The sequence below is a fragment of the Pholis gunnellus genome, assembly GCF_910591455.1.
Source record: "Pholis gunnellus genome assembly, chromosome: 10".
NCBI classification, from domain to species: Eukaryota; Metazoa; Chordata; class Actinopteri; order Perciformes; family Pholidae; genus Pholis; species Pholis gunnellus.
The window spans coordinates 7,023,800-7,043,914 of record NC_136537.1 but is presented as its reverse complement, the minus strand read 5'-3'; the positions used below and the strand labels follow the sequence as shown (position 1 = coordinate 7,043,914).

General features: G+C 44.0%; 2 protein-coding genes across 3 annotated transcripts in view; both read left to right on the top strand.

The window, feature by feature from the left end:
- Positions 1-3,208, top strand: part of gpc4 (glypican 4) — a 6,962-nt gene extending 3,754 nt beyond the window's left edge. Inside the window, exons 2-6 of the mRNA XM_079168193.1 lie at positions 309-439; positions 524-670; positions 761-885; positions 1,022-1,194; positions 1,309-3,208. Of these exons, the coding sequence (XP_079024319.1) occupies positions 309-439; positions 524-670; positions 761-885; positions 1,022-1,194; positions 1,309-1,529 (797 nt within the window). The 3' untranslated portion in view covers positions 1,530-3,208. The remainder of the gene's footprint in view (positions 1-308; positions 440-523; positions 671-760; positions 886-1,021; positions 1,195-1,308) is intronic.
- A 2,885-nt stretch (positions 3,209-6,093) lies between these two features.
- brd8b (bromodomain containing 8b) lies at positions 6,094-19,963 on the top strand. 2 transcript variants are annotated; one of them, XM_079167217.1, is made up of 18 exons: positions 6,094-6,135; positions 6,973-7,069; positions 7,583-7,652; positions 7,762-7,811; positions 7,947-8,069; positions 8,158-8,235; positions 8,519-8,583; positions 9,077-9,264; positions 9,752-9,943; positions 10,377-10,470; positions 10,985-11,121; positions 11,419-11,857; positions 11,943-11,980; positions 12,073-12,272; positions 12,716-12,808; positions 13,512-13,580; positions 13,693-13,978; positions 18,512-19,963. In XM_079167217.1, exons 1-18 carry the CDS (start codon positions 6,117-6,119, stop codon positions 18,569-18,571), a joined length of 2,298 nt encoding a protein of 765 aa, XP_079023343.1. In that variant the 5' UTR covers positions 6,094-6,116; the 3' UTR covers positions 18,572-19,963. The 2 variants fall into 2 exon arrangements, with proteins under 2 accessions (XP_079023343.1, XP_079023342.1); XM_079167216.1 differs by having other exon boundaries at positions 9,077-9,267.
- The last annotated feature ends 152 nt before the right edge of the window (positions 19,964-20,115 follow it).

Sequence of the window (20,115 nt, the reverse complement as noted above, 5' to 3'; positions counted from 1 at the left end):
CGTTATATTTATTCTAGACGACTCGCGTCACAAAAGACGTTTCCTGGTTTCTACACCACCGTTAAATGCGTCCGTTGCTGACACTGCTGCTGTCTGCGGAGGCGTCCGCTGTCTGCCGCCTCCTCGCCGTGCAGCAGCTTTACTCTGCCATGGTCTGAGGGCTCCAGGTTCACTGGTTCACCGTCTCCTCTTGGGCATGTGCTTCCCCCTAGTGGCAGTTTCTTTGTAACGTCAAGCTTTAAAAAAAATCAGATTCCTCAATGACTCCATTTGTTGTTCTCTTGTTAATTCTATGTTCTGGTTTTCAGATGCCATGCTCAGTCTAGCAGATAGGCTCGAAGGTCCCTTTAACTTTGAGTCCGTCATGGATCCCATCGACGTGAAGATTTCAGATGCCATCATGAACATGCAGGAGAACAGCATGCAAGTGTCGCAGAAGGTCAGTATCATTAAATACAGAAAGGCAAGAAAATGAAGAGCTCAGTTCCATGAAGTTCACTGGATACTTGTTCATTTCTGACAGGTTTTCCAAGGATGTGGGCAGCCCAAAGCCAGCATGGCCTTCCGTTCCGCGCGCTCCGTCAAAGATACAGGCTTCAACGGACGCTTCCGCCCTTACAGTCCCGATGCTAGACCCACCACCGCTGCTGGGACGAGTTTAGATCGATTGGTAAGGACGAGGAAAGACCCAGAGCACAACCCTGGTCCTGCTGCTTTGCCTTTTGAGTCTGACGTTTACTGTTTTATTTTTTCAACGCAGATAACCGATGTGAAGAAGAAGCTGAAAAATGCAAAAAAGTTCTGGTCCACGTTGCCAGAGACCGTCTGTGCCGGTGAGAGGATCGCACCTGGGGACGACTGCTGGAACGGAACCGCAAAAAGCAGGTAAGATAAATAAACACACACACACACACACACACACACACACACACACACACACACACAATCTACATTTCACTGCTTTTAAAGTGTCGTAAAATAATCCGACATCTCGGCTCATATTGATTCTCACTCCACATAGGTACGAGTCAGTTGTCATTGGCAACGGCCTGGCCAATCAGGTGTCGAACCCGGACGTGGAGGTGGACATAACGAAGCCAGACATTGTGATCCGCAGTCAGATTGCGGCTTTGAAGGAAATGACGAGCTGGCTCAAAGCTGCACACAGCGGCAACGACATCTCCATCGATAACGGTGAGGATGGTTGACGCGCTTTACGGCTTTCTTCATGACATAATAATCAAGTTGAACACGTCTGACCCCTCGTGTCGTCTTCTTCTTCTTCTTCTTCTTCTTTTTTTATTCTAGATGAGGAAAGCAGCAGCGGAGGGGAGGAGAGCGGCAGCGGCTGCGACTCTCCGCCCTGCGACACGGACATCTACTTCTCCACTCCGCCGAACCCCGACGAGCCCATCGTCGATCAGGTGGTGAAGACCCTACCGTCAGGCGGGGGGGTCGCCTCAAAGGGAAGCATGGCGCTGGCGCTCTGCGGGCTGGCCCTGGCCCTGCTCGCCCCCCACTTGAGATAAAACTGGCTGGGCAAGAAGAGGAAGAGAACGACCAGGAATGACGGAGCGAAGGAGGAGAAACTGTCAGAGACTTTAAAAAGACTGCCTTCAGGACCTTGGACTGTCCGCCATTTGGGGAGGGGGGGGGGGGGGACTCTTCTTAATATTACAATAACTTCACTTTTAATTATTTGTATGTTTTTAAGGACATCAGTGTACAGGAATACAATTTTCTCCCCCCCCCCCCTCCCAGATAAGCCTTTACTCCTCCCGGCTCTGTTGGAGCTCCACTATGGTTCTGCTTGCAGCAACACAAACGTCATACAATTGTCTTATTTTGGCAGTTTAATCTCATAATACATTTTTGTGCCTTCTTCGGCGATCGCCATCCGATATCTAAATAGTTTCCCAGATGTTTGGTTGAACAGCGAGTGCCTGTGGTGGGAACACGTCTTCATATTTCTGAGGATGTTCCTTCTTTCCGTTATCCGGAGATCGTTGTTATGAACGTTAACGATCATGCGATTGCGCACACTGTGAATGTTTTGCGTCTGTGCATTTATACATTTGCGTACATCAGACAGACAGAAATGAGGGAGTTAGCTGTTGATGGGGGGGGCACAGTCGGAGCTTTTTGTTCGCTCCGGAGAGACGCTGAACATCTTCTCGTCTCTTTGAAATACAGCGAGAGAAAGTCACAGCACAGGTATTTACGTTCGACCCGGAGATGGAATCGTCCTTTAGAAGAGCTTTTGGGGCGCTCTGCGAGCCCAAATGTGCATATCGTATGTCTGCTATGAGCATTATCACAACCTAGCTTTTCTTTTTTTTCTTTCCTAAATACTTTTTTAATTTTACTTCCTCAGCGCAAACAGTTCAATAGTAAAGGTCGTACCTCACGCATGCTCTCACAGTCGATGCAATCTAGTGATGTTGAGTTGAACGGGTCTGGTGGAGTGGAGACGTGTGGCCGGCGTTCCTGGTGAAAGGTAACCGGCGTGGAGGGAGAAGGACTCCCCCACCCGGCATTAACCCAAAAGAAGGCAGAGCTGACGAGTCCTGAATGGCCTTTTTGTTTGGTACTGTAAGCTCAGGTCAGCACAGAGGATCTGACTCGATACAGTCTCACTCGATTGAGAAGAGAAGGTGGCGACGCGTACGTTCAAAAAGCGAGAGGAGGAACAAAAGACCGCTTTGATCAAATGAAATCCAGAAAAAGGTTATTTTAATACAGGGTTTTATGTCGAAGAGGTGTTGTAATGTTTAGCTATTTTTGGTATGAAGATATATATTAGGTACTACAGTGGATTTTACTGCTAGTTTAGGTGGTGGAAGAGGACGATGTGCACAGATATCGGGGGCATTTGTGGTCAGTGTGAACAGTTTTTTGGTGCTCCTTTCTTTTCTTTTTCATTTTTTTTGCCCACGTCCCCCGTCCCATAACACACACTTGTGCCTCCTGACCGGCGTGAGTCGGTGTAAATGAACTCTGGACCATTTGATCTACCTACCCTCAGTCTCATCATTTCAGCTGGAGGTGGAATGTTGAAGTTTAGTCACAAGTGCTACCAAAAGGAATGCAATGTATGGTGCCTGATCTATTTTTCTGTTTACCTTGGTACATTATTAGCAACTTCTTGAGGTAAAAAAAAAAAAAAAAAAGAATATAGATGTTGATGATTGATGATTTGTATCTTTTATGTGCTCTGATTCCCTGTAGGGTGTTAAGAGTATATCGTTTCCAGCTGACGAGCGCAACACAAGGATTTCTATATCTTCTAATGTTATAACCGGGTCTGTAAGTTGCATTAGCTGGCCATTTCATCTCTAAAATGACGCTGCATCATGTAGCTATTGTACAGTAACTTATGCACGTATTCTAACGTCCTCGTAAACATGCGTTTAGAACCAACATAGATACAGCGTTCAAAATGTTTCCACATGCAAAACTTAGGTGACAGTAATTCATTTCTCAGAGTAATTGATTGAATTGATCAGATTTGAGTATGCATTTAGTGAAAGATTGAAACGGTTTCGCCTGTTTCACATTCGTCTGCAGGTCTGAACCAGTTGGTAATTACTGGACACAACCTTTGTGCCTCTTGTTCGGCTTTGAAATTGACAGGTTGATTGTAAGCTTACATGAAATTTTCTTCAAAAAAAAAGTGATGTAACCAACGAACAGACTTCCAAATCAACGAGGAAATCGATATTAAGAATCTGACTTTAAAGGAACGACATAAAATCCTGACGCTTTTCATTTCAAAACAACGAAGCGGTGCTTCAGCAGCTTGATCCGGCGTTACCGCTGCGTGCGACCGGTCCAATTCAGTTCTCCTGTTTTTAGGTTTTTTTTTGTGTTCCACCAACATTTCTACCGGGGCTTGTGCATGTGTTCGCGTCATGTGGAAGAAATGTGTCGAGTGTGAAGAAAACCCAACTTTCTGAGAGTGGGAGGAAAAGTTTTTGGGTGATGATGATGATGATGATGATGATGATGATGATGATGATGATGATGGTAAATGTCTGTGCTTGCGGGCCGGGGCAGCAGCGTTCTCCAGCCGGCGGGGAGATGGCCCCGGCTGCTGGGATGTTGTTCATTTGATCCACAGAGCAACTTCAGTCTAGCGACGTACAAGTTGAGTTGGACAGGTGGTGAAAACCCTTCCATCAGCCTTCTGGCCCACAAGAACAGAAGAGGACTCGTTTTCTGAGGAGAGAGAGAGAGAAAAAAATACAGTGTAAATAAAGAGCAGCCGGTTTAGATGTCTCTAAAAGAGGCCATAACAGTACATCAGATTTTTACTTGTCAGAGTATCTCCTACATGTTATGGAAAAAAACAAGATGAGATAGATGTTAAATTGTAAGAGAAAATGTATATTAAACAACATTTCTTAGTCTTGTTGAAATAAAGACTGCCAATATTTAAACGGTTGTGATTGGTCTCATTTTATCACCACTCTTGATTGTCAGTTTGAACTGAGAGTCACAATAGTGTGAAAAGTAGTCCCGACATGATGCATTTTGAAACTGGAGTCTAAATGAAGCTGATGTTTTATATTTTTGCTTCTGAGAAACATACAGTAAGACTGTCAACACCGTTGACTTAGTGTGTTTGTATAATAAAAAAACATGGGAGTTCACACATCACACATTGTTTGTAGAGCTTTCTGTCAGGGCTGGCATGCAATGGCTAAACTTAAGGCCTGTTTCAGAAAGCTGAAGCTAAACTTTTTTTCTCACACTTGTCTTTGCATTTCTATGTATTTTTTTATCAACATGTCGCATGTTATCAGACGTCCGTCTACTGAACAATCAATGAATGCTGACTTTAGGTCATCGGATGTGTCCCGATCATCACTCAGGTGAAGCAGAAGTCCAGTTCAGCTGCTCCCACGTCTTTCCCTCTACACAGTGTGTCCAGTGTGGCTGTCTCTCTACCTCACAGTGCCTCAAGTAATAGTAATACAGGCATAATTTATTTGTGATCCTCATATTGTACATATTCCTTTTAAATATAAATCTATTCTATCTAGTTAATTCTTTTTTATTGTTTGTTTTATTCTAAATCCAATATTTGAATATCGTACACATTGTCTGTGTGTTTAGCATGGAGGGGACTACTAATGTGTTGTAAACAATGACACCTTGAACCTTGAACAACAGTTAGTTGCTTAAACAAGTTTAGTAGTTCTTTTCATCCTCATTCAGCGGTGGGATTACCACAGATGCTGAAGGTCCAATAGTGACCACAAATCACAACCAAGACAAAGGTCGTGTCCGATGTATTGTTATGGACATTTGGGGATTTAAATGATTTATGGAGATGTCTGTATTCTACAAATATAAATTGCTTTGAGTTGATTCTGATATGCATTAGACTCACTATATCTAAGTTGAAGTGTTTTTAGCTAAAGCAAACAGGAAATTAAATGAAATCATAGAAATTAAAAACGATTTAGTATGTCACCACCAGAATTATATTCCTGACAATGTAGCGAGCCCTTTCACTTTCAGACCAATCGCTTAGAGAGATAACATTTATATAAAATAGGATCTGTCCATTTCAATACATAAAGAGAATGTGGACAAAAATACATCAGAAGAATTCACTTTTTTTCTTTGGTGTCGGCCCAAACAAGTATAAATGGGGAACTTCCTCACCTCAGTATGTCAAACAAATCCTGACAGCCCTGCTCACAACAATAACTCACACTTTTCTCTTTGTTCATTGTTGTTTTGCAAGACACATTAGTATCTGCTTGTGTAACACGTCTGGTTTAGATGTGGTCTGTTTTTTTTACTCCCATTTAACTCAGGGGAGACACAGCAGCCATTATGAGATGTTACCTACTAGGTAGGCCTACTATCATAACATACACTAGAAACCTATCAACCTTTTCCTGAGTAGGCTTGAAATATCAAAAAACGTCCTGCTTTTTAAAAACTTAACCTAAACAAGCACTTTTAGATATGTCCTTTTCCGCTCTACTGACTGCAGCTGCATTCTGAGTATTTTTGTCTCTCTTTTTTTTTTTACCGTAACATTTGTGTACCACTGAAACCTGTCCGGCGGAAGTTGTGCTCACGGCCTTGTCACAAAAGAAATGGCGAGCGGTATCGGCAGTGAGTAATATTTTAGAAATCTTTCTCTATTTTCTTCCTGATTTCATAACAAATATATCAGCAAACACACTCCAAACATTGCAGTTCATTTAGTTTGGTCGAACCAAGTAGGGTCGTTGCATGAAAAAAACCGTTACGCCGTGTAGTCGTGTGTGTCTCGTGAATGTGTCCCCCCTAATCAACACTGCTAAGCTAACGTTACCGTTACTGTTTCAATTTGTAGCAAATGTTAAGTGTATGGTATTGTCTGCAGAACCATGGCTTGGTTAGTTGTTGCATTTAAGCCCCCGTACTTATAATATACGTAATATACGAAGTGCTACAGTATTAGAAGCATCCTCTAAATACGATGCAAGCTAGCAAATTACTATAAACAATCTAGCTAACTGTAGCTAGCTAGCGAACTTTGACAAACAATAAAAAATAAAAACCTACAAGACTACAGTGCACTCCAGCGCTGTTGCTGCTGGCTGTCATACGTTTTATATTTGTATCATTAATACATCTCAGACAGTAGTGTAATTAGGTCGTATGGAGGATAAAGACCGTCATTTTATAGTAACTGGTGTGTGCTACCGTAAACAAATTCCCCCGGAATAAAAACAAAACACATAACGTTAAGTTACCTGAGATGACAGTTTGTTAACGTAGACACTGACATGAAAGAGCTTGATTTACCAACTATGACAGTAGACAATGTTACTGCTATGTGGACTTTAATTGCTCATTGTTTGTGCCCTGACATAACGCATTTATGTTAGCTAGCAACAGGCCAGAGGCTGCTAAGAATACCTGGACGTGTTATGACTTCACTGTATATTTGTACGTGTTTCACAGAACACAAGATACTGAATGTGGGACCAACGGAGCCCTGGTCCGTCAGGGAGAAACTGTGCCTGGCCTCCTCTGTTATGAGGAGTGGCGACCAAAACTGGTAAGAAAAAAAACCTGCTCAATATATTTATTCACCTGCTTTTGCCATTCACAAAGGGGGGCAGCCATAGGCCATCAGAACACAGGCAGATGCCTGTCTGTTGTATTAGTCCATCTGTTGGGCAGCTACAGCAGATTATTATATTATATGAAAACAGTATTGTAGAAGCACCCAGGTATTCATTCATGTCTATACACACTTGGATTTAAAGTAGCATATTAGCTGCCATACATTATCTGTGTCCATCTTTGAGGACATGGGGCAAAGACACCAGTATGTGTCCTGTTAAAGCTGTTAGTCTCAAGTCTCACCACTAGGGGTCAGACTTGGGCCACTTACATATATACTATGTATAATGTACTTTCTTCCCCCCACAATACCCTGGATTTCACTTTCACTTGTCTTCATTTATTCCCAATTTGAATGCATATCTTCAGTTTCCACATGAATGTATTTTCCGATTGTTTTCTCAACATGTGTGTTTATTCTGAGGAATTTCTCTCCGTCTTCCAGGGTGTCTGTAAGTAGAGCCATCAAGCCTTTCTCAGAGCCTGGCCGTCCACCTGACTGGTTCTCACAGAAGGTGAGAAATCTACAAACCTACAAATAATTTTCCCCTAACTATGCCGAGTTCTTCTCAGGCTGTGGCCAAAATGTGCCTCAGGATAACAAGCTTTCTCTCCGTTCCCCAGCACTGTGCCTCACAATACTCCGAGCTGCTAGAGGCCACAGAAGCACCCAAGTCAGTATTCTAACACAGACGTAGCCAAACACCTATATGCAGAATTATGATAATGTGTTGTCTCTTTTGTTTGTTAACACAGGTTTAACCATTGAGTGAGTTGACTTAAAGTGCTTTTGCCCTCCTATACTCCAGGCGTAAGCGGGGGGAGAAGGGTGAGGTGGTCGAAACCATTGAAGATGTCATCGTGCGTCGGCTAACCACAGAGAGGATAGAGGAACTGAAAAAACTACTGCGAGACACACAAGAGCAGTACCGGTACATACACACTTCAAATGAAATATCGTAACATGCATTTGATTGCGAGCCGTGGTCTTTAACCCGTCTGTGCCTTCTGTCCTGGCAGGAAGTTGAAGAAGGTGGATCTGATACAGACGGGTCACATGGACTCCCAGCTGAAGGAGCTGTGGGCAGAGATCACACTGTGAGACTCTTTATCAGTTCCTCTGTTTGATAAAACAACAGATACCAACATGAGATAAACAGAGCACGATATGCATGCTGTAGAAAAACAGTTACAAAAAAAATGCTATTTAGTGTCTGTTGGACTTTAATAACTTTGATGATCCCCCGACTTTTTCATTCAACGCCACCATGACAGAAATTTGCCAGAGAAAATGCCCATCTGTCTGCTTTCTATAGTTATATTACCCCCCTCCTATATTCCATCTTCTCAGTCTGTTAAACTGTGATTTTCCAACCTCCAGAAAGAAGAAGCAGGCTGAGGAGGAGGCGGAACAGAAGAGGAAAGCCACAGAAACAGCGTACCAAGGTAGGTTCAAAATATCTTGGCTCATGTGAGTATTTGCAGAGAACATCTTGGTCATCTCTGTGGTAGGTGTTGACACACGCTCCCCTCACATGACCTGGCATACAGAGTTTGAAGTTGCATCAAAACACAGTACTAGTAGTAGTATTTACAGAAATGACGTCTTCTACTTTGCCGAGATAAACATTTCATAAACTTCATAGTAATTGCAGTGTTGTTATACTGCGTAGAGTGTCAGACACATTGCTCTTTATGTTAAGGATTAACAGCATTCTATTCATAACGTTTGTGAAATAGTACGTCAAATTTATATTCCAGTGATGACTTTTCCAGTTTATATGCAACAAATCTGAAACTACTAGAATACTTTGCCCGGCCCCCTACTTTATTTTATTTGTTTTACTTGACATGGGATTGTTTCTCTGAATCCTTGAAGAAAAAAACTAACACAATTTTTTATTTATTCTCTCTTCCTGGTCTTCTCTGTCCATCACAGCACGTCAGGCATTGAAAAACACACCGAAGCGTCTGCCCAGCGTAACTGTGCGTTCTCCTCTGGGTGCCAGCCCCCCCGCCGTGGACTCTCTGGCTGACTCTTTGGTCCCCGCGACGCCCATGGATACAGGAGGTGTTGCCTCCGATGACACCACCACCACCACCACCACCACCACCACCTCCCACTCAGTTGTAAGAACATCCTCTAATAGAGCAGTGTTGGCCTTATGTAGTTACAGTCATGTAGCGGTGATGAGATACCACAAGAATACTGCCGATACAGAGAGAAGAATATGTTACGTAAGGTTTTCTTTATCCAGCTGAAACATTTCCACCTTCTCTACGCCATCTTTTTTTTAAACAATGTTTTATTATGAAGGGAATTTCACAGTCACTGAAATTGACACACTGAAGTTTAATTCAGGCTTCACTGTAATAGGCTGTCGCATACATTAAGTCCTTGATGTGTTTGCTTTCAGTAATGTAACTTGAGAATGATTTCAGAACGACAGACTCCACCAAAGTGCCTATCTGTATCTCCAATGAGTCAATGGGGAAAAGATCATCTCGCATTGTGGTGTTTCTGGTGCTGCCGGCTTCTCCTGAAAAGAGATGGTTGAGATACTGCAGCTCACTGTGCCAACCGCTCTCACTGACTCTTTGCTGCCTCTGCCAGGCCCAGGGGGTCGGAGTGTTCCTACCACTGTCGGATGCTCCGGGCCTGGGGCCCAAGGACGGAGGCCTGGCCGCTCAAGGAGATGATTCGCCACAGAAGAGGCTCTTGACCCAGAAGGCCACGCCGCCGCCCTCCCCTCTCCTGTCAGAGCTGCTGAAAAAGGGCAACCTCATCTCGGCCAGCCCCCGCCTGGTGAGAGCCAGATTAGATCGCAACATCCGAAAGTACAAGAATGCCCAGGAATGAAAAATGATATGACGTCGTGCAAGGCATCATAAACGCCTCAAAGATATACACTGTGAACACCAATCTATAGAATGCCACTATAAACCTGAACGTAAACTGGTAAAGCTTAATGAGCTTATCCAGGACTGCTATGCAGCTTTTTAAGGCTTTTCTTATTTTACCGTACAGTCTTTTGGATATGGCCACATGTTGTAATACCAACATCAGAGATTATATCTTTATTATATAGTTACATACGTGCATTCATTCACTGACTTTCTTTTAAAGGCAGACTGCAATATTCTGATTTAATGTCCAATGAATATTTTTGAACTTTTATTTTTTCCTAGCGACGCTGGATTCAAACTCTTTACACGTTTGTGTTATTTATTGATGTCAGGTTGGGGAGGGAGACTCTGCTGGAAGCCTCACCAACGGAGTTCAGACTGCCACCGCAGCCACTGCCTTACCACCCGGTCACGCGGTCATCACAGGTGAAAACACTTTGCAGAGCTGTTTGTGCGTGCTGCGTGCACACTCCGGGTGCAACGGATCACAAACCTCACGGTTTCGGATCGGATCGCGGTTTTTTGAGTCACGGTTCGGATCAGCAAAGAAAAAGGGGAGGAGCCAAATATAAATTTGCTTTCCATTTATTAATTAAAGAACTTCAAGAACACTTAAAGCAAATAACGCTTTTGTTCGCCACCCTTATCCGTCATTATAAGTTAGAGGGAAGACAAAATGCTCCCAAACTTGCGACTTCAATGACGCCGGGGGGCTTCTGAAGCTCCTCCGCTCGCCGTGACTTCCACCGTTAAATGCTTCTAACGTGCTCCGTTCACGTGAACGCACTACTGCTTTATATCTGTTCACTGACCCGGACCGATCCGTGATCCGTTACACCACTAGTGCACACAGATACACGCGTTCTGTGACATAAATAGATGGAGGATAAAGGATCTCGGCCTGCACTGTTCACGGTTCATGGTTCTCGTTTGTTTGCAGACGGTGAAGCGGAAGCTGCAGTGAAGGCAGAGCTCGGCGAGGAGACCGGGTTGGTAGAAGAGGACCCCGTAGCTTACATGGGAGACGAGTTGGACCTGGAGACAGTGGGAGACATCATTGCCATCATAGAGGAGAAGGTACATACTGTGTTTTTTATATTATACGTCTCCATATCAGTTTGTCTCATTCACCATTAAAGAGGCAAGAACCACGATGATCAGAGCCTTTTTTTATTCGTGTTAATTGGGGAGTATGTTCGACTTAAGTGAGTAACTGTGATGAAAGTTATAGTAGACACCTAATAGACAGTGATTCTGAGTGCAGAAAAAGACCTCTAGGTATGGCGTTATGTAGCAAAAGCAACATTTTAGATCATATTGGCCGTGTACTAGTTCAGTCTTCAGTCCTCTCTGCCCTCCCCTCCTTCATCCCAGGTCGACGACTCTGTTGAGGCCTTGGATGCGGCGGCAGTGGAAGCAGCTCTCTCCCTGTGTGAAGAGGCCGTCTCCGAGGGACACACCCTCCCCGGCCCCTGGGAGACCCAGGAGCTGAAGGCTTCGGACCCGCCGCCCGCCGCCCAAGACTCCGATCCCACTCAGGAGCCTCAGGATGTGGTCGCAATGTCCGCCCTGATTCCCGCCGGCATAGAGACCCAGAACCAAGCAGAAATCAAAAGAGAACAGCAGCTCAAGGGAAACTGTGACGGACCCGAGGTAACGGGAAGTGATGTCACCTCTTCTGTCGCCTCTGACGACGGCGCAACGGGAAGCGAGGTTGCTGAGGAGGGGGCGGCAGGGAAGGAGGCCCCTGAGGCGACGGTCAAGAGCGAAGGAGAGGAATGGAGCCAGCCGGAGCCCAACCCGCCATGCCTGGGTGGGTGGTGTCACGTCGCACGCATACAGAAATGATGCTGATGTATTCATATTTTTCTAATCCTCTTCTCATTTCTGTCCCACAGACTCTGAGGACAGCTCTGTGTCCGGGAGAGAGTCCAAGGTAACACACTCACACACACACTCACACACGCGCGCGCAACCTTTTGTCAAACACAGCCATTTGACCCAATACATGTGTGTTCCTGAATCCAGGAGGTGAAGGAGGAGGAGGCGGGGAGTGAGGGCTACCCAGAAGAAGGGATGGAGCTGAAGGAGGAGTGCGGGGAGGGGGAGGGGCCCTATCTGTCGGAGGTGGAGCGGGCAGCCAGCGAGAGTGAAGATGGCTACGGCCCGCCCTCGCAGCACTATACAGCGGACTCGCTGGCCAGCAGCCCGGCCTCGTCTTCCCAGCTGTAGGTTTTCCACGCGCGTGTTCACGGTCGCACAAAGGACAGCGATGAGATGATTGTGTCATAGTCACCATTTCTATCTACTGGGTGATGTTCAGTGGGGAAGTGGCTTGTGTAACTCCAGAGCCGTGTCCGATGATAACCTCTGCCATTACCGCAGCGAAGCGTTTTTGCTGATTTAAAACCAGATAAAGCTTAGCTTGCATTTGTCATGAGCGTTGACCTCTGAGTCACATTAGGGCTCCGTTCCTCCGAGCTACGCGGTCTCTGGCTGCTGACATTGAACATTCTAACAGTGCGTACTTTTGTCTCCACTTGCCTCTCTGCCACTGGGGATTTCTCTTCTGCTTCTTGTTTCCATTCACCGTGCACTTCCCAATCCTCTCTTTGTTCCCCCTCTGTCCTCGCTTCCCCCCTCTTTCTTTCTCTCTCTCTCTCTGGTTCAGATCTACATGCGGTGAGGACCAGGAGGCAGTGCAGGCCCAGAAGATCTGGAAGAAAGCCATTATGCTGGTGTGGAGAGCCGCAGCCAACCACAGGTGGAGCTTCTTGCAATGCCTCAACTTCAGCAATGAATCAAAGTCTTTGTTGGACAAAATACTCAATCTCAAGAGTTTTTTTAGTGCCACATGTTTTAAGGTTGTCACACAACCGTCCTGATTGTATTCAGCAGATTTAGAAAATACTCAGGCCACGAGTGCTACGCCTGCAGCGCAACCGCAACACCCCTAAAACATTTTTTTTTTATTAATGCATTTGTATAATTTTGCCTAAAAGCAGAACTCCACTGTGTGCACGTGATGACTCGTAGGTGAACTCCTCCTAAAGTCATCAAAACTCCCACATTCCATGAAACAATACCAAGGACTTGACCACGGTGTCTTCAATGGTAGCTGCAGGCCAAACACTATAAACAAATATTTATGTATGTTTTCCGATATTTGTTCCCCGTAAGTACAACAGAAGCTGAGACGAGAATCATTTTAATCGTGGCTAATAACTGAGAGGAACACAAGTTTAGCTCTGGACTGAACTCTATTGTCTACTAGTTGTTTATTCAGCATTTTGTTGCTTTTTTGTGCTTTTTGGCCAACCTAAAATACTGGGGTTTTGACTACAAAATTATTTGAGATATATATATATATATAAATAAATATAAAAATTCATTTTCTGGAACAAAACCATCTCCCCCAACAGTTAAAGGGAAGTTTTTACGGTTTCATGAATTCATGTTTCTCTCAGGTATGCCAGCGTCTTCCTGCAGCCCGTGTCAGATGACATCGCGCCTGGTTACCATAGCATCGTACACAGGTAAGAACACACACACACACACACACACACAATCGCTCGCTCTTTTTAAAATCAAATTAGCACTTACTTGCCCTTTTGGATAAACGTTTCATAACGTCCCCTGCTGCTCCAGACCCATGGACCTGTCGGCCATCAAGAAGAACATTGAGTCGGGCGTGATCCGGACCACGGCCGAGTTCCAGCGCGACATCATGCTGATGTTCCAGAATGCCGTCATGTACAACTCGTCGGACCACGACGTGTACCACATGGCGCTGGAGATGCAGCGTGACGTCCTGGAGCACGTCCAGCAGTTCCTCGCCACCCAGCTCATCATGCAGACCTCGGAGAGCGCCATCTCCGCCAAGAGCCTCCGCGGCAGGGAGGGAAACCGTAAGCCAGGAGAGCCGGCTGAGAAGGTGGGTTGGGCGACTTGTTGGGGGACGAATTAGGATTCCCTTAAAAGTCTGGCAAAGCAGTCAATAAACCTCCAACTCATTTCACTGTAAATGTTCGAAACTGTCAAAAGGAAGACATTTTGGATGATGGGGGAACTATTTCATCTATTTTGCTCTGAAACGTGCTCACGATATATTGTTCTTGATGCATTCTTGTTTTCATAGAACCCTTAATTTGAACACATAACCAGGTGCCCACGGTGATAGCAGAGATCTATCTGGAGTGTATGTCAAACATGCTACCAAATAAACACAAAGTAGCAGAAGGAAGAAAGGCGTTGGTTCTTAAGCCCAGAGAGAGATTGAGTGGGTCAATAGCTCAGAGAAATGTCCCCGGGCCCTTAGCTTTATGAGAATGTGGCCCCCTGAACAACACATTTGAATAACGCTGGTATACGGAGTGATCTCAGGAAACTGTCCACTAGTAGCTCCACTCAACTTAAACCAAAGTGGTCTAATCAGAGTAACTGAAAACACCTGTGTGGCTCTAATCGTGTCATTGTTTACAGGTGATGAAAGGTCACACGGGACAGTTATTTATAAAAAAAAAGTTTAACGGTTTTTATGGTTATAAAGGCTTTATTCATGAAATAACTTATCAAGCTCTTGAACATTTATTATTGATCAGCTTTAGAGTTTGATATGTTTTGTTAAGTGTGTATGAAGATACATTAATGTACAGCATGAAAAGGTAAACGTGCAGTAACAAATGTCCTAAACAGGTGGTCTGTGCAAAGGAATGAATGGATGAATGGATGTGTTACACAGACCCTGATCATAGAGTAACGTGTTGCCATCGTTGTGGACTCGAGTCACATTTGTTAAATTGACCATACAGTCCGTGTGGTTCTCTTTTTTTTTTTTTAATCAAACTATGTCTGATCAGATACCTGACTGCTGCTCTACGTGTCTTAATTGACCGTAATTACAGACGTTTATGTGCTTCGTACTATGAATGGGTTAAGCGCATCATCATTAACACATGTGGGGCCTTTGGACTGACTGCTCTGTGTTTGATCACTCTCTCTCTCTCTATCATCTAGAGATTGTATTCTTGACCCTAAGTGTCGACCTCTACTGATGAAACTGTGTGTTCTTTCCTTCCATCAATGTGGGACAATTTATTCATGTGAATAAAACCAACTTCACCTGCTTCAAATGATAGGAGGAACAGTTTCGCTCTCTGTTTTGAACTTGCATTGACCGATATACTTCAGCACATAGTCTGTTGAATCTTTTACATATGAGTTTAAAGAACTTGTGTCTAACCTTTTTTGGAACTAAACACTTATATTTCTCCGAGGTCACTGCTATGACTGAATGGTGCTTCACTGATGAGTTAACGTGTCGCCTCCGTTCACTCAGCAGAGCCAGTGATGCCGATCTCTCTGGGCACTTGATTACACGCGCTGTATTTGCATTTCTCATCATTGCCACATTGTTGACCATACGGGACACTTGAGACATCCGTCTCCTCTCGGCTACGATGTGCTTCAGTGGAATAACTCCTCGTGTTGACTTCCCTGCTGATTCATGTCCTGCATGCTGGCTGCACCGCTCCTCACCAACGTCTGTCTGTCTGCATCTGCCCGTCACTGACTCAACGTGTGTGTGTGTGTGTGTGTGTGTGTGTGTGTGTGTGTGTGTGTGTGTGTGTGTGTGTGTGTGTGTGTGTGTGTGTGTGTGTGTGTGTGTGTGTGTGTGTGTGTGAGAGAGAGAGAGTCTTGAACGTGTCTAACAGGGTTCTCGTAGGTCACGGTATTTTTGAAGTATCATGGAATTTAGAAACGTCTGTTCCAGACGGGGAATATCTGGGAATTTGCAACATTTTCTCAGGAAGTTGAGAATTAAGGGTGAATTTTTTTTGCAAATGGTTTACTTTAGAGAATGTATTTAAACAAAGCTCCACCAGCAAATATCTGAATCTGTTGTTTGGTTGAAATGAGACAGTCACAACCTTTTTTTTTTTAGAACTTGAATGAACCCGACAGTATTAGAAACAACACCTGTAGTTCATGGAGGTGTTTGGACTGAATGGGAGTCATGGTGTTTTTCATAGTGGCCATGATGGTTATGTGGTGTGGTGTTTGTGAGCTGACTTAAACACATGTTTGTGTGTACGGGAGTGTGCTTGGCTGCTTGTGCCCGATTGTCTCAGGTGTGTTTTATCTACGTCTGTGTATCCGTCTGTGTTTATTAATCTCCCTTTTTACTATCTGCATATTAGAGATGTGTGTGTGTGCGCGCGCCGTGCAGCGGTCGAACGGATGCTCTTTCCTCGCTGCGCTTCCCTGTTTGACGCAGACTTGTATGAAACTTGCTTTCTCACGCACGCGTGTGTGTTTTCTCTCTCTTTCTCACTCCAATGTTTGTCCTCCTACAGGACAGTGTCCCAATGGCCTCTCCTGCTTTCCTTCTCTCTCTCTTTGTAAGTATTCAGGTTCTCCCTCAGATTTCACCTGAACCAGGCCACGCTACGCACACGCTTGTCTCAAAGCAAACACACACACACACACACACACACGCACACACGTTGTAACACACTCTGTACACATCTGTTTCTACCTCTCATCTCTTTTCTTTCTCTAATTCAGTTCAACTTTATTAAAGAAAGCAAAATAAAACTAGGAAGTTATTATTAAAACTGACCACTGTTATCAGTGTTAATCAGTAATATTGTAACTGTAAATATTCAACAGTTCAACAGTTCCCATTTCAACATTTTTGGTAATGTTACCACGGTTTTCAAAACCAGTAGTTCATTTTAAAATGATAACATGAAAATGAACAACAGCTCACTTTAAAGAACACAATCATTGTATTTTCTTTTCCTTTCCAGGAGCGTTAAACAAATCCTTATGAGTAGGACAAGCTGATATTGGCAGATGTATCTGTATCGGTGTATATGTTGCAGTATAGAAATGCCAAACTAGGTCTGAGGTTATTTACAAACTGTGTTGCATTTACTTAGTTTTCTTACTAAGTTTATTTTTCAGCTGCACATTGTGTGTGTGTGTGTGTGTGTGTGTTACCGTTTCTGTTGAAATACATATTTAACACAAGCTCTGAAACACTTCCCTAAAAGTATCGAGTGGAAGCAGTTTCTCTTTATTTATAGTTAATATGATTTAAAGCCTCTGTAAGGCTAAATATTAATGACTAAATAAGAAACCGAGTTAATAGAAACATCCATAATATAGTTGATGAAGAGTTTTAACACTCTTGATGACTCTGATCTGCTTCGTCAGCACCGTGTGCTTTGATCAGATTTGACAGATAAGCGACAGCCTCACAATTTCAAATATTTTCCTGAATCCTGATTGGTGCACAGCGGGCTTAGGAGTCTGTTACACTATGTCCGGGCGCCTCTTTTATAGATATGAAGCGTCATCGACCAATACCTTTCCTCGTAAAGTGTCAGTTGTAATCAGTAACACTGGTGTTTATTGACCTCACAGAGGCCCCTCCCCCAGTGCACCGAAGTAAGTGACATCACCTCAAACCAGAGAGAAAAATATAAACTAATACAGAAACCTTAATGTGAACTGAAGATGCTGTCACTCTGTAGGACTTCATCCCTCAAAGTGAAAACAGGTTTTCATGGCCTTTTACAAAAGACAATGGTATTTATTGTTAGACTTCCTTTCGGTCAAACACGATGCAACCTCTTTGACTTGAGACATGTCCGACTTTGGACTGTTTCTCTAACACTTCTTTGTTTTTCCTGTTTGTTGAGCGTAGTTGTCCAGTTTAGTCAGGTTGTGATGGCTAAATGAAAGACTAAACTTAAGTAGCGATACAGAAGAAAGTGAAAGTGAAAAGACCAAACAAACAGACCAGCACGGGGCTGTATAGATGTGTGGTATTGATAACAACTAAAAGGCCTCTTTGTCTCTCTCTTCCTCTCTCTGACAGTTTCACACACATCTCTGAATACACGGTCCTTGTCACCCTCATAAACTTTTAAGTTCTGTTTTGGCACAATATCCTCACCACACACACACACACACACACACACACACACACACACACACACACACAGACATACAGGCAGGCAGACACACACACACACACACACACACACAGGCTCCCGTAACCTTTCATCAGCCAAGCTTCCGTCGACCTTCGGTTAATGAGCTCATGCCGGTTTCCTGTGTTTTTCTGTTTACGTGCGGTTGTCCGTGTCTTTGCATGTTCTAATTTATTTTCTCCTTCTTTTATTTTGAAATCTTCCTTCTTTTTCTTTTTTTTGGTCATCATGTTATTTTTTTTCTGTTTCTTCATTTGGAGAGGAAGCCTTCCGAGGTGGACTTTGCTGTGTTTTATATATTTTTTTGTGCGGAGCTGAATGGCGTGAGGAGGCCTGACGCTGGGCCTCCCTTCACTCTGTCCACCTGACCGTCGACCTTTACATCCTTATGTGAATTTCCTTTTTCCCGTCTCTCTCTTTCTCCCCCCCCCCTTTCTTTCTCCTCGTCTGTCTCTGTGCTGCAGGACGGAGGCACTAGGGGTCGCCGTAGTGCCATGGAGGCCGACCTCAAAATGAAGAAATGAGATTTCAGAGAGCGAGACACCTAGAGAGACAAAGAGTCCCTCAGAGGAGGTGAATACTGAACGCTCACTTGTTTTCTGAAGAGGACTGTGCAGTCTGTGTGTGCCCGCTGTGTATGTGTGTATGTATATGTGTGTGTGTGTATACACACTTATTCATCTGTACTTTGGCGTAGACGAGGTGTGTCTGAGAGAGCTGCACAGAGCTTCTTCTCCTCATGTGATTGGTTTATGTGCAGCGCCATTGGGAGTTCACTCCACTCTCCCCACGGATCATTTCACCAGCAAAGGTAGTCGTCCCTCTGCTGAGATGGAACAGCAAAGACCTTTGAGAGAGAGAAAAAGAACATTTTCACCAGCAAAAAGTTTGTTTGGGATCAAATGATGAAGGACACGGAGGAGCTCTACTCGCCAGACTCGACCACGTTGAGTCGTGGATGAGTTGATGCTCGTTGATTGGCTGATCCGTTTATTGGAGTGACCTGCACCGAGCTGTGCCCGGCCCGCGTGGGCTGAAACGATACCGGACGGCAACAACAAGAAGAAGCAGAATGGCCACATGAGTCATAATGTACAGGGCCACACATTGAAGAACTGCTCGTACTGCATGTTGGTCTGTGATCACTGCTGAAACATTAAAGTGAGATCCACTTCAAATGTATCACAAATCTGTACAACTGGATTTTCTGACCTTTTTTTTTGACAGAACAAGAGCGTCTGCCGTTGCCAGTTTCACGCTCTTTGCATTCAAGTACACTCATGCATCTGAAAATGTAATAAGTTTTAGTTTGTTTTTCCAAAGTCCGAGAATACAAGCTAGCTATCATGGAGGTCGTTTAATGCATATTGTTTGTTTTATTTACATGTGAAAGATCACCACTTGCCAGCAGACTTTATCATTTCAAATGTGTCCTTGAAAGCACCAACAGCATTGTCACAACAGTAAAAACAGGTCAACACGTTTTTCACCTGATTAATTATCTTAACCTCAAATGCCACAGCTCTTTTGTTATGCTGTTGTGAAAAGAATGGAAACCAACAGCTGCCTTTTTGAAGGTGGCGATCAGAAAAATGTGTCTAAAAAGTAAACAATATATTCTTTGTGAAATAGCTGGCTGTAAAGTAAACCCGCGGGTGTTTCATTGAGTGTGTTAATGGGCTGAAACGTAGGATGTGTTGTTGCTGAAATAGTGTTGATGCATCCCAATTTAGGATGTAGCCAGAGTGTGCTACGCAGATAGCATCAGAAACGTGTTTGTGTAACGTGTCTTAGACGAGAGTACAAAAACAACAAAGTTTTGTACCTGTGAGATGGATCATGTAGAGTTTTGTGTTTGGGTAGCTGATACATGTGTTATGTTGTACATTTGTTAAATAAAGATTATTTGATCTAAATCCAAAACTAGAGTTGCATATTTGCTTTAGATTTTAGTTTAAAGTCTTAATCCCTACATGGTTAAATAATCTGACAAATGAACCGTGAGTAATCCGTTTCCCTGACTCGTAAACAAGTTGTGTGAGTGAGTCTTAAGTATCGGCCCCAGTAT